Source organism: Ceratosolen solmsi, unplaced genomic scaffold (assembly GCF_000503995.2).
Source record: "Ceratosolen solmsi marchali unplaced genomic scaffold, CerSol_1.0 scaffold11, whole genome shotgun sequence".
Lineage (NCBI taxonomy): Eukaryota > Metazoa > Arthropoda > Insecta > Hymenoptera > Agaonidae > Ceratosolen > Ceratosolen solmsi.
Window position 1 is genome coordinate 1359321 of NW_011948416.1, and position 14212 is coordinate 1373532.

Below are 14212 nucleotides of genomic sequence, written 5' to 3' on the forward strand. Positions count from 1 at the left end.
CTACTGATAGATGGTTAGATCGGTCCACTATGGTCGGTGTCACTGCTGTCGGATCACGGCAAGATGTTAGCCGCAAGCGCAGTTGAGCGAGGGTGGTTCGGCAAAGGAGCCGGTCAGCAAGCAAGAAGCTTTCAGCAAAAGAGATTTTCAGCGAGAGAGTGAGAGAGACGCGCCGCGTGCGTCCCTTATATAGCCACGCGGCGGCTCACTTAGCTGGCAACAAAGCATCGTCATTGTTGCACTAATTATTACACGAGGCGTTGAAGGAAAAATCGAGAACCTTCGAGAATGTTCGACGAAAGAAAAGTAGGGCGTAATGCCTTTGTCTGATCTTATAATATATTAGATTTCATGCCGTAAAACTTGCTCGGACTTGCCGAGTTTTGTTTATAAACATTCGCCCGAGTGCGCGTCCCGGGCCGAGCGCGCGTGCCGTGCGGCGCATAGCGCGTATGACCCACCTTTTTCTTAAATTCGTGGAAACTGCGTCAATCTCGAACAATATTTCTATAATAATTTGTATGGACAAGGAGAAAACTTATTTTCATTGATCGATACTATAACGAATCGTTATGATTATATGATTCTTATAACTAACAACTAACAAATCTGAATATTAAATAAAATTGACATGAAGATCAATTTCTTTTTATTCTTTTATAGCAAATACCGACGCGAGATACGACATGCTGCATCGGGCCTCTTCACCTTCGGCAGTGCCACCTATGGTGCCTCGAGCCCACAGTACGAGGGGTCTACACCGGATACCCCCGGCTTTACCCGAAAAAACATCCGCCCGACTGACATCATCGAGCTCTTCCATACCACCGGTACTCCCACCTCAAACTGCTCCGAAGCCACCAAAGGGCCCCAAAGAGGGTAGCGGTTGTCCGAAACCCGACCACCTCTACGAGAACACGATTAACATCCCCGGGACCAAGCAACACGTCGTCAAGAACATCAACGTCGAGGTAAATGTTTGATCGCAGAGATTATAATTCAAATTATCCTTTCCTTTTGAAATTAAAGGCAAACTTTATGAAGTCGACCAACGATACTTGGACACCACACTCTTAATTGATTTCCTCGAGCTTCATTTACACCCTCGAAGCTATTGAATGATAACGATAATGAACAAATTGATACATGTTGAATATAAATAATCGCTAGTCAGTACGAGTGCCCCTATCAAAAGACCTACGATATATCAGTTTTATCAGAAAATAATTAACGGTAACTTTTAAAATTAAAGATTGAAGAATTAAGTATTGAAATAATTTGTTGCTATTTTCTTAATTTTCTATTATAAAAACTGAGATAAATTAGCTGATGAAATTAATTATACTTTCTATGAATTTGTCTTTCGGAATTTATAAGAAAAATACTTTTGCAAAAATTAAAAATCCTTGTAATTCGATGGCCGCGTTTCCATGGCTTCGATAAGTTAGATATTAATATATTTCGATAATATACTTTGATAAGATAGATATAAAATTCTCTCTTAAAAGTGTGACAAAAAGTTTAACCGTTTATAAATGAACAAGGCGCGACTGACGTCACTAATGAGAGACAAGGATGATAACGGGCGGCCGGTACCGAAGACAACCGATTCCGCTGCCTACGAAAATATCAATGTCGAACACATCTCCAGACTAATGGCTCTAGGTTTTGCCCAGGACGCCGTGATACGGGCACTCGGTATTACGAGGAACGACCTCGAAATGGCTTGTGACATTCTTCACGAATTCGCTCAGAAGTCATCCTGACCAGGTAAATCAATCGTTATAAAAAAATAAGTTATGCGCAATAGTTGTATACATAAAGGATAAGAGAATAAAACGTAATCGTCTTTGTTATTGAGAAAAAATGTTAAAAATATCCCCTCGGAATCAATAAATGTTTTGAATATTTTCTTCATCCTTTCATTAATGAAAAAATGTCTATATAAACTATTAATTTTGGTTTAAAAAATTACAGAATCTATTGGTTTAAGAGACATAGTAAATTTTCAATTATGTTCACCCTTTATCATAAGTTTGCAATTTGTAAAAATATTTTTAATTGACTTCTTATTTATAAAATTATTGAAAATTGCAAAGGAACCAAATTAATTAAAAATCAATTTTTTTTTTATGACATTAATAATAATATAATTATTAGGGCGATTCGTATGAAATTAAAAGTCGGTTTTTATCAGAATACTGTAATATATATAACTTTTATAAGCTTTTATAAAATAAACTTTTTCTATTATTTTTGAAGAGATATATAATGTAGTATTAAAAGTATTTAAATAAGTAACGTACGCGTCTTTAGCTTTTATTATTATATTATGTTGAACGTGAGCTTGTAAAAATTATTTGAAATTTTTAAGACATCATAAAAGAAGTTTGTATTACGTATCAATACATACATTTGCATATGAAGGTGTCAAGTATAGCTATTGTACATATAGCTATGTGACACGATGTTTTAAAAGTAACAAATTAGTCTAATTAACGACACGAATGATTGATCTTACGTTTAAATGGCAAAATTTATTTTTTATCTTTCAGAGATGGACGATGACGACTCAGGACCACCTTTACCTGCCAGAAGATATATTTGACGGGGAAATCGTATCCGGAAAAACCGGAACTTTCTATCTCAAACGCATGCAGACCATTAACGTATGAGCCTTTTAAAAAGAAACAAAGAGAACCATAATAATGACAGAATAGAAGATCTAATGAATTGCGTGATAGAGCTTTTTTGTTGATATTTATTTAGATTCGATTTTTATGTCTGTATCTAAGATTATTTTCTATTTTTTAAAAAGTCGACGAAAATCAACGAACGCAAATTAACAGAGTATTGTGCATTATGATGTGTGCGTGAAAGTAACTATATTATAAATATAGCTTTGACATGGGGTTATTTTTCTCCGATACACGAGGATGAGACTGAGTTTTTTGTTAAAGATATAAGTTATATTTTTTGTGCTCAAGTTGGTCAATCAATAATATATTTATTCAAAGTCATGAAAATTAATAAGCAATGAAGCTATTTAAAATTTTATTTCTAAATTTTACTACCACTAAGCAGTAGCCATTAATAGTACTAAAATTTTCAGTCATAAGTATAATAGTCATGCGGTCATAAGTATCAATAGCTAGAAACTTCTATGAATATGATTTCTCGTATTTATTATATCTGTTTATAATTTTATTACAAGTAATTAGAAAACGCAGATTCAAGCATACATTAATTTATTAATATTTTCAAACTTCAAGTTTCAAAAATCATATTTTACAAAATTATAAAAAATTCTAAGCAATATAATCTGCAGTTTAATTAATAAAAGAAGTAATAAAACATATCCAATGATATACATTTTTAACAATTTACTTATTACACGAATACCTTCTATAATATTTTTTTAATACTTGTTGAATTCTTCTAAATAATTTCATAAAAAATTAATTTATTAGATTTAAGATTTAAATGCATAGACATGATTTTTCTACTTTTTGTATATAATTAAATGTATATCATTTCAATATGAATTCTCTCATACAATTTCTCATCAAATTTATTTCACGTTTAAACTTTTATGCAAATGCATCACACAAATATGTAATAGTTTTTAATTTTTATTTAAACTGAATTCTTAAAATATTCGCAGTAAACATATTTTTGATAGTTGGCAATTGTATAGACAAATAAATAATTTATTTAATATACTTAATAAATGAAACACTATTTATTTACAAAGAACGACAATTGCATGATTAATATTTATTTAGTTGATAAATTCAAACGTATTGTGATATTTATATTAAAACAAGTGTATATGCAATTAGTATGCAATATTTTACTAAGATTCTATGAAATAGTTGTTACTGTATTGTCTAATATTATTTTCTAACATACTGGCAAACTATTTAACTTTAATTTTATAGTTTGTTAAACAAAATATAGTAACAGTATGCTTAATATTAACAAATAATTAGATATAACAACTTCAGTTTAATTTATTTGAAGTATCTTTCAATATTATTGTTAGAACATCAGGATAAACTGAAGTATGAAAACAGATATAATCATTTTTATAAATTCCTGGTTAAGTTTTTCATAGTTTCCTCATAATGCACAATCATCTAGCGGAACTAATAAATGGAAATGGCCTTTATAAATTTCAAACAGATAATAATTAATAATCTGAGAAATTCCACGTTGAAAGCATTGTTCAACACTTCAATATTACTTCCATATATAACATATTAACCACTTAAGCAGAATATAAATATCTTACTACCATAGATTTCTCTGACTACTATTTAAACGATATATTTCGTAGAAATTTCGAACATTAGTTTTATTAATAACATTTTAAAGTTTTATCAATAATACTAAGGATATAGAGACAATTATGAATTATGAAAAAAAAAGCTTAGCGTTTATTATTTTAAAAAAAATTTATTTAAAAAAAAAATCTCATAAAGAATCTTGTGTTTTTAGATAAAAAACAAAATTTTGTGCAATCTGTTTGATAATACTCGCATCCAGTTTAACTAAATTTACGGCCATAAAAATTTGTGTGCAAATATTAATAATGAAACTTATTATTTCACTTTATTTTCTTTATTAAAATGTATATTTATTTATCTGTAGATAAGTTCATTTTTTTAGATTTTATGGTACCTATTAATATAATTATAAATGTATATTTTAATAGTATTTTAATAGGAATTTTTGAGTTTTTATCGATTCACATATCATAAAAGTAAATTTACACGAAGTTATAGACATTTTTAATATTATTTATTTACACAGAGGATTTGTTTATCATTTATATTTTATTATATAAAATATTGTGATATTTAAGTTGTAATAGGTGTGTACGTAAGTTTTATATATTTTCGAATGTTGTTAAGAAAAAAATGTTACTTTACTATCATCGAATTAATAGAAACCGGTGCATTTGCTAACTCTTGCTCACACAATATCATTTTAAGTTTGTTTATAATTTTAAATCCGTTATTGAAATCTTGGTAAAAAAAATTTTTTATTTTCCGATAAATTTACCTTTCCGTTCTATCTTTTATTATGTTAAATTTAATATTCATTCAAATCGGAAATATATGTACTCTTAACTTTTGAAGAAAAAAACCATTTATATTAATAGTTGAAAAAAACTAATATACAAAGTTAATTTTTCATTCAGGAATAGGTTCATTACACAATTCGGAGATACGATTATTTGATATTATTTAATAGTATTTGAAGAATATATGCGAATAGAGTAGCACCGACAAAATTAGAATTATATGATTACCCTATATTTTTTTATTTTTATTTGTATGAAACTGATGTGATAATTGTTAATTGTATTTTTCATGCTATTGTTATTTTTTCATTCGTTTTTATTTAATACGTACCAAAGAAGACATGTGGATATAAAATATATTAATTATTAATGTAGTGATGATTGTTTATCAAAATAGTTCGTCGATGTATTTTTACAAAAAAATGATTAATACAAATATTTACAAATGAATTTGTAAATAATAAATACATATTTTTGGTATATAAGAATGAAAACTTATTAGAAAAAATATCCTTACATGGAACAATGTACAGCTTTAATGAAAGTTAATATTTCAGTCCTGTATCAAGTAATTATCCAGTTTAAAATGTTACAACTATATAGTAAATTCTAATTGCAATTTTTATGGTACAGATTTTATTTGTCTCGTACGGAATAATATAATTAAACTCCAGCAAGGTCTGAAAACATTTCGCTTTCTACTTCTCTTAAAAATATCTATACGTTTAATACACACAATACATACGTACGCACGCGCGCACGCATAACGCATACACAATCTTTTTCTAAACTGCTTGAAAAATATAAGCGACAGTGGTGGAAATCAGCTTGTTGTACGTAATTACTTGTATGTAAGTTGTTAATAATACACGCATAATACGATGTTATAGAAAAATCATTAATATTTAGTCTAGTCAGGCATGGTCAACTTTAGTATCTTTAAATTTAGAGTTTTTCTCTTTTTTCATTTATTGCATAAAAAAGAGCTTCGTATATACCTCTTATAAATGTAAATATCAAAATATAACAAAAATGGAATATCGTTAATAGTTATTACTGTGGAGCGTTAAGTTAAATAAAATTGTAGAAAGTGAAGATTAGCTACATTAAGTGCATTGTATGTAAATAAATTAAAAAATTAATTTAGAATTAACGCAATTGTAATAGTGACAATTAAATTGTAAAAATTATAGAACTAAAATTTTAGATTTATCGAGATTTTACAGTTTAATTTATATATAACATAAAAAATATTCTATTCAAAGTTTCTTAAGATGCCCATGTCTGTAAAGAAAGCTTTTATTTCATGAATATTATAAATTCACGTAAGCATTATTATATTATAAAATTAAAAAATGTGAATTTCATTAATCGACACGTTTATTAATACAAAAGTACTTTTGATCCTATATTCTTTTACGGAAATTATGGTTTGTATAATATTAGATTCGTAAATATAATATTATAATATTAGACATTGTTATATTTGATAACAACATAGATGTTTAAATTGTGAGTACGTTATGTGAAATACGAATAAATAAATAATACTTTCGTATTAAACACTGAAGCTTTAAATTTCTGGTCAATAAACCAGCTAGTAAATGTAACGTCCTATTTTTCTACATTCAATATTGCCGTTATATCGTATTCTGTAATGTGTTATTCAAGTGTAAGTACGTTACATAGTGTTAAAAAAATTAAATTATGACAAATACAAAAGTATTATTCAAAGCCGTGAATGTTTTGGAGGGTAGAAGGAAAAATGATAGCAATAGTCAGTCAGTATTGTAATTTATAAATTAAAATAATTATTACGTACACTGTGCAATATATAATTTAGAACCCTTGATTAATTATCATCTATAAAAATTATTTTATGTATTTCTCAAATAAAATTTAAATTAATAGTTATTGGCTTAATGTTGAATTGACTGAATTAATGATTGACAAATTCAAATAATTATTTATTATATAGCAATTTATAGCTGTAAACAGCTAAGTTAAAATTTTGAATATTAAATTACAAGTACTCTATATCAATGAGATAAATATTTTAAAACACTGTTAAAAACTTTATTATAAATAATAAATAATAATTTTAATTTTGAGGACTCAATACTTTAAAACTTAATTCATTATATTTTTACTGCCTTACATATATATTAATTTAATTTTATTATTATTTTACATTTGTAAAATGCAAGGAAACCTGTTGAGTAATTACAGGTAATTATTATTACAATTTTTTAAATTTAATTACTCTTGGTTAACTGTTTAGTTAAAAATTCGTATTTTTCATTCTGGAATTTTAATTATAATTTTAAACCTATCGACATGATTTAATATTACAATATTATTATACATAATTTATACAAAAATGAAGACATTCTTAACAAAATAAAGGTATGATCTTTTTAATCCAATAGGATTAAAAATTCAAATATGATATGTATAATTACAAATATTAAATTACTTTATGTACTTTATTTTAATTTAAATTATATAAATATTCAATTTAACATATAGAATTATTATAATAAAATCTTTTAAATGTGATTCAATCTAACAATTTCAAACAGATATAACATTATTTAACATTTGTATGTGTTAAAATAAAATAGCCGAAGAATAATTATTTATAAATTCTTTACAAAATATTTTTTAAATTATTAGTTGCAATTTTTATAATGATAATCAATGATTATTCAAATCGAGCTTTTTTTATTTTAGTTTACAGAACACAATAATATGCTTTGAGCGATAGTTTTGAACTTTTCCATAAGTATTATATATTATCACATAGGCTTCGTGTTTAAATATAATTTAAAGCTATCCGTTGAAGATATTTATGAAAAGCTTGAGTGAAATTACTTTTTATAATATATATATCTCCCATTCATTTTAATTACATCCTGAAGTTATAATATATATAACGTCCTACAGACAAATACATTGTACACAATACAAACGCACAGATCGAATCGACAAATCATTTCCAGGATAATTGGTTCTCAAGTTTTTTATAGCGTATCAATTCTTCTTTGCTAACCGAAGGCACTAATTCCCCACTAACCTGCACGAAATCATCCAGTCTAACTATCACATCATCGATAAGTTTCTCATTGGAATTCGCATTTGCCAGAGTTCTGTGCACAGCTCTTAACCAAGCTTTCGAACAGACTGAGGAGAGGTCGGCCCCGGTTAAATTGTCCGGTAGCTGATGTACGAGGGTTTCCAGTTCTTGGCCGTGCTTTTCCATCTTGAAGCGCCGCGTCAAGGCCTTCAGGATACTCAAACGCGAGTCAGGATCTGAGCACACCCCTACATAAAGCATCTTGTCGAAACGACCTGGCCTCAATAAAGCTGGATCAATGAGGTCCGGACGATTGGTCGCGCCTATCACGAAGATTCTGCTTACGTCCTCGAGCCCGTCCAATTCAACGAGTAGCTGCGAGACAACCCGATGCATGGACGTATTGTTACCCTTTTCGCTTCGCTTTGGCGCCAAGGAGTCTAGCTCGTCGAAAAATATTATGCATGGGGCTGCTGATCTCGCTCGCTCGAACACTAATGGTATAAAAAATATAAGTAACAATGTTTTACTAAATAAACGGATTTTGACAATCCGTTTATTTTGATTTTATTTCATAGGCCTAGATTATTTTAAGTGGGTCATCTATGTCATTACATTATTTGAATACATTATATTTCTTTTACGCATTACTTTATAAGAGCTAGCTAAGAGCTTATATTGTTTTAAAACATAAATTAAATATAATATACGCAAATCATTAAATAACTTATAAAGATTATATTATTTAGAAAATCAAGATACTCCTTTCTCTTTAATTATATAAGTAAAATTTAGTTCTTTCTCCAATTGCACGAATTGTGTTTCAAGCGATAAAAGCATCAAAATTAATAAAATATAAGATTTCTAAATAATATTAAATATTTATTTAAAATAATTTATTACATTTAATACCTTGATTGATCTAAACAAAAATATATATCACTGTATTAGTTCATATACATATTCTAAACACAATATTTAAAAAATTATACGTATCTTTTAAAATTTATAAGTCTAATAATAAACTTTTTATTCAAAATTATAAATTTCATGTATTTATAGCATATTATTTACAGCAAAATGTTTAAATTATGAATATTTTTTGTGAAACAATTACTTTTAGAAAAATAACATTTAATAACACAACAAAAATATAATTTTATTAAATCATAATATTTATGCATCGACTTAGAGACCATAGCTATTCAATACAAATTTATCATTTTTTCTATCTTAAAAAAAAAAATCAGTAAGATTTATCAATTATCTATAAGCTTTTAAAAGATTTCTCTTTAAATTCTCACCTTTTCTAATATTTTTTTCACTTTGTCCAATATACATATTTAATAATTCTGGCCCTTTTACAGTTAAGAAATGAAGCTGACATTCTGTGGCCACTGCCTTTGCTAATAAAGTTTTGCCAGTTCCAGGTGGTCCATACAAAAGAATACCAGACTTATTTAGGCCTGAAATATTCAGTGAAGACATTTTAATTCTACGTATGATTTCATGTTTTACATCGGCCAGCGCTCCAATATCTTCCCAATGAACTTTTGGAACATGTGGTGAACCAATTTCATTAGAAAATAAAGATTTCATATACTCTAAAAAAATTTAATTTTTAAATTAATTTATTAAATCAATGTTTCAATCAAATAAAAACTAATCAAAACAAATTTTTACCATATGCAAAAATAAAGTCTTCGTTAAATAATTCTAAAATATCGCTTTCATTTGAAGAATTAACTATTTTATAACGATTTTTTGTGGCATATAGTACAAGGGCTTCGAGGTCAGCTAACACAAAATTTGAACACATTTTACTTATTTGTTGTAAGTCTGCCTGGTGTTTTAAACCCTTACTTTCTATAAACCAAGATAACAATTGATATCTATCTTCCTCTTCTAAATCCTTAACAGCAATTATTTCAGTAAATATCTTTTCAGTATCTATTGGAATTTCAGATATATCCGATGTTGCTATTATAATAATTGGATACTCTCTTTTTTCACTGTATAATAGGTCAATTTCAGTCTCAAATTTCTGAAGAACTTTTTCATTCTTTTGGCCTTGAGAATTAACACCAAATATCTGCGTAAAATATCGAATTATATATTATAAATATTCGATTGAAACAAATATGCAAATTATTCATTATTTAACAATGCTTATAAAGTAAAGATAAAATATTAATTTGCTTTATAAAAATTACATGAATATTTTGTAGCATTAGTATACATGGTTTACATTTTTCAGCTTCGCTTAGAATTTGCTGCAAATTTTGTTCAGTTTTAACAAATGTCGGGCATTGAATATTAACAAAGTCTGCTATCAATAAATGTAGTCCTAATATTTCTGCAAGAATTTTGATACGCAAAGACTTGCCGCTACCAGCTGGACCTTCCATAAGAAATATTGGTTTTACATGGATACAAATATCTAAATAAATAATTTTTTTAAATGTATTTATTTATACATTCAATTATTATAAATAATAATATAACAAAATTAAAAAACAGATAGGATTCCATTTATTATATCTCTTATAGATACACAATAAATCACCAATAAAAAATTTATGCTTTTAATAAATTAATAATTTAATTATAAAAATCTACCTTTTTGTAAAAATGGAGAAACGCAAAGTTGTATTTCTTCAATTAATTTGTTCCAGATTGGTACCCACTTACTTACTAAGGATTCTTCTATGTGAATTGCAATATCACATAGGCATTTACGTGGAAAATAACTGTTTTTATTTTCATTTTGAATTATGCGTGTTATGCTATAAATAGCAAAACCTCCATCTCTAGATAATTGCTTATTTTTAATGTATATTTTATTTATTCTAAAATGTAGTGTATTCCATGTTGATGCTATTGTATTGCACTTTATCTCCGGCACATATTTCTGTACATTGACACTAATAATATCATTTGAACGTAGATATTTTGGAGATGAGAAAAATTGTTGTAACAAATTTTGAATAAAGTCAAATGAGCAATTATGAGGATTTGAAATTAAAGATATTGTTACATGTGTAGCATATACCATAGATTCATCCAATATTGGTACTAAAAAATTAATAAATAGTTTTAGAATAATAATTTGGGAATAATTAATATTTTAAATATAAAACTTACTGAAAAAATATGTAGGATCATTTAAATCCTCTAAATTCAAATGTTTATTTATATTTAATTTCATGCTTTCAGATACATAAATATGATTTTTTACATCATTTGCAAATATAACCCATACTTTATATCGTTTTATAGAGGTTTTAGAACACAAATAGCACCAATTTTTATATTTTTTAGTAGGATTAAAATTACAGATTACATATAAATTATTGTCTATACAAGAAGTTTCACATTTTCTATGCTTCATTATTAAATGTGAAAAAATTTCATCTGGAATGCAGTATAGTTTTAATTGCATTTTTAAAAGTGCTTCTAATTCCATTAGAATATAATAACTAAGAAATAGATAATATGCTGATCTCAAATTAAAATGTTTTGTAAATCTAGTTATATAAATAAATAATCTAATTGTCTCCTTTATGGAATGCATCTCTTTTTTTATATTAAATCTTTTGTTTAGCTTATTAATACTTGTATTTTTTTTATGAAAGAAATTTCTGTAAATATAGAAAATGTATATAAAGTAAGATATAAATAAATAAATTAATCTATATATATATATATAACAGAAAGATATATTTTATATTAAAATATTGATAAAACTAGTTATGAAAAATGTATAAAAACTTTGTTGTTCATTCTTCAATGCTTAATAATAATTTTAATATTTATTTTCGTAAATGTTCTGTATATTTATTCCGTATTTTGGAAATAATTATTTTTGTCATTAGTTTGTATTTTCGAATTCATTAATGTATTCTTTACTTAATAAATATAAAAATATGCAATTGCATATCATTTTTCCTTATATCTTTATATAAAAAATCATTACGTAATAAATAATGTAAAACACTATGATATCATAATATAATAATTTAATTACACAATTGAACGGGTAGGATAGAAAACGTGAAATCAAATCTTTAAAACTCCTCAATAATAATGTTAGTTAACCTTGCTTATTTAAAAACGCTTGAGAACCACTGGCTGTGAAACCAATTTTAGAGATCGGTATACTGGTATTTCAAAATCATAAGGAAACAGAATACAAAACAGTATGGTATTGTTACATAGCCGTTCGCAATGCCTTCGTCTCTTACTTTCACAATTTTAAAGATCCTCTATATACTCTTCTTTTTCGATTAATAAGAGGACGTAAAAAAGTGTTTAAATTCGCACGCTGCCACGTGCTATGACGCCAATATGATCCATCGACATCATGGTCAAACAATCAATCGAATAATTGAACTTTTGTTCATTCCTAAATATACAAAACACAATTTAGGAGGCACTTGTGCCGTAGTCGAGCAAATTCAGATGCAACTAGAATAGTATTATAGAGATCCCAATACTCCTTTGAATAATAATTTCCACATTAACTGCAATAATTACGATAACAAGAAATTAAAATTAAGGACTGGACTACGTAGGGGGTAAATTCTAATTTAACAATTTCAACGAGGACAGGAAAATAATGAGAATAACAAAACACGGATAAAGCGGGATAAGGTGTATTTGCAAAGTAACGAATGGGTTTACTGTAAGCAAGCGGACAATTTCATTTATGCTGGAACTATCGCGGATGAAAATGTTCGTGCTCCATGCCGATGTTTTGCAAGGCACAACAGCATCACAAAATGGTACGTGAAACGCTCAAGACTGCCGACGGAAGGCTACAGATGCAGAGGGACGTGCGAGTGGCAACGACTACGGCTACGGCAAGAAAGTAACGGTGGAGGAGAATAAGGAGTGCAGCCGTCAGCAACGGGTTCGGGAGGGCAGGAGGGAAGGTTTGTGGCGCCGGGATCTGGGAGCGCGAGTCCGAGTGGGAGGCGACGTAGCAGAAGAGACTTAAAACCGTTGAATGACTGGTCGGCTGTCGCCGCGATGGCCGTTAAAGCTTGACGAGAGAAGAAGAGTTGGCGCAGGCGCAACACTCGACGCACGCGAGAGGAGCGCATCGTCAGTGTTCTCGAGACGTGTGCGTGGGGCGAAGTGAGATCGCGTGTCCTAACCTAGTCCCCGTAGCGTCTCCCCCCTTGCCGTGAGCCCTGGGTTGCTGGAGTCGCTGCCGTGAAAAGCTCGTCGTCGTCGTCGTCGTCGTCCTCATCGTCGTCGTCGTCGGCGGCGGCGATACGCGTGCGATATAGAAAACTGCAGTGCATTATGCCAGGGAACGCGGTGAGTCAGAGCCAGCTAGAATTGATGCGCGCGCATGAGTGTATGCGCGCGTGCAAACTGCATGTATATATATCGTGCATCGGCCGTTTTATAATATATCTTTTTGGCATAGTATGCCTGCCACCCTTGACTGGATGCCTCTTCTCGACAACTTCCCGACCGTCTATCACATATCTTTGTCACTATTTTTTAATCGCGTGATTACTGTACATAAATATTGTGAATTTAACTCTTCTCCTCTGTGTGGTTGTGTGTGTGTGTGTGTCTGCCTTTCTTGCTCGTGTTTGCTCGATCGGACCATTACACACTATTTCTATTGTCGATCATGGAAGTTTTTAAACATTTAAAGGGAAAGAATTAGAGGAATAATAAGGTTTCGTTAAATGAAGCTCTTTATTCTCAAATAATAAGTAACATTGACTTTTATTAGTCTTGCGCTCAATTTCTCTAACTTAATAGTAGCGAAGTTGATTATTAAATATTTAGTGTAAAAGGGTCGAGAGGGCCTAGGTACCTTTTTTGTGCCCGTGTCATGTGTCGTATAGAATTGAAAGTTTTATCAGTTAATTTTTGATGCGGATGAATTTTTCATCAAAAATTTGTACATCTACCATTATTATATTTTTATAAAGTGTTACTCTAGTGCGGGTATTTTAAAACAATTTTAGTTTTAAAGATCTTTGCATATGTTCTTTGGTTTAGTGACTTGACAGTCGCGTAAT

At 28.8% G+C, this 14212-nt stretch overlaps 2 protein-coding genes across 2 annotated transcripts in view; one reads left to right on the forward strand and one right to left on the reverse strand.

The window, feature by feature from the left end:
- The window catches only part of LOC105359139 (uncharacterized), a 3514-nt gene extending 1748 nt beyond the window's left edge, over nt 1–1766 (forward strand). The window contains exons 2-3 of the mRNA XM_011495640.1: nt 664–971; nt 1545–1766. Of these exons, the coding sequence (XP_011493942.1) occupies nt 687–971; nt 1545–1766 (507 nt within the window). The 5' untranslated portion in view covers nt 664–686. The remainder of the gene's footprint in view (nt 1–663; nt 972–1544) is intronic.
- Nucleotides 1767–7971: 6205 nt separating this feature from the next.
- Nucleotides 7972–11376, reverse strand: Pex6 (peroxisomal biogenesis factor 6). Its single transcript, XM_011495641.1, has 6 exons — nt 11310–11376; nt 10785–11240; nt 10379–10605; nt 9849–10257; nt 9470–9769; nt 7972–8659 (listed from the first exon to the last, which is right to left on the reverse strand). Exons 1-6 carry the CDS (start codon nt 11371–11373, stop codon nt 8082–8084), a joined length of 2034 nt encoding a protein of 677 aa, XP_011493943.1. The 5' UTR covers nt 11374–11376; the 3' UTR covers nt 7972–8081.
- Between the last annotated feature and the right edge of the window lie 2836 nt (nt 11377–14212).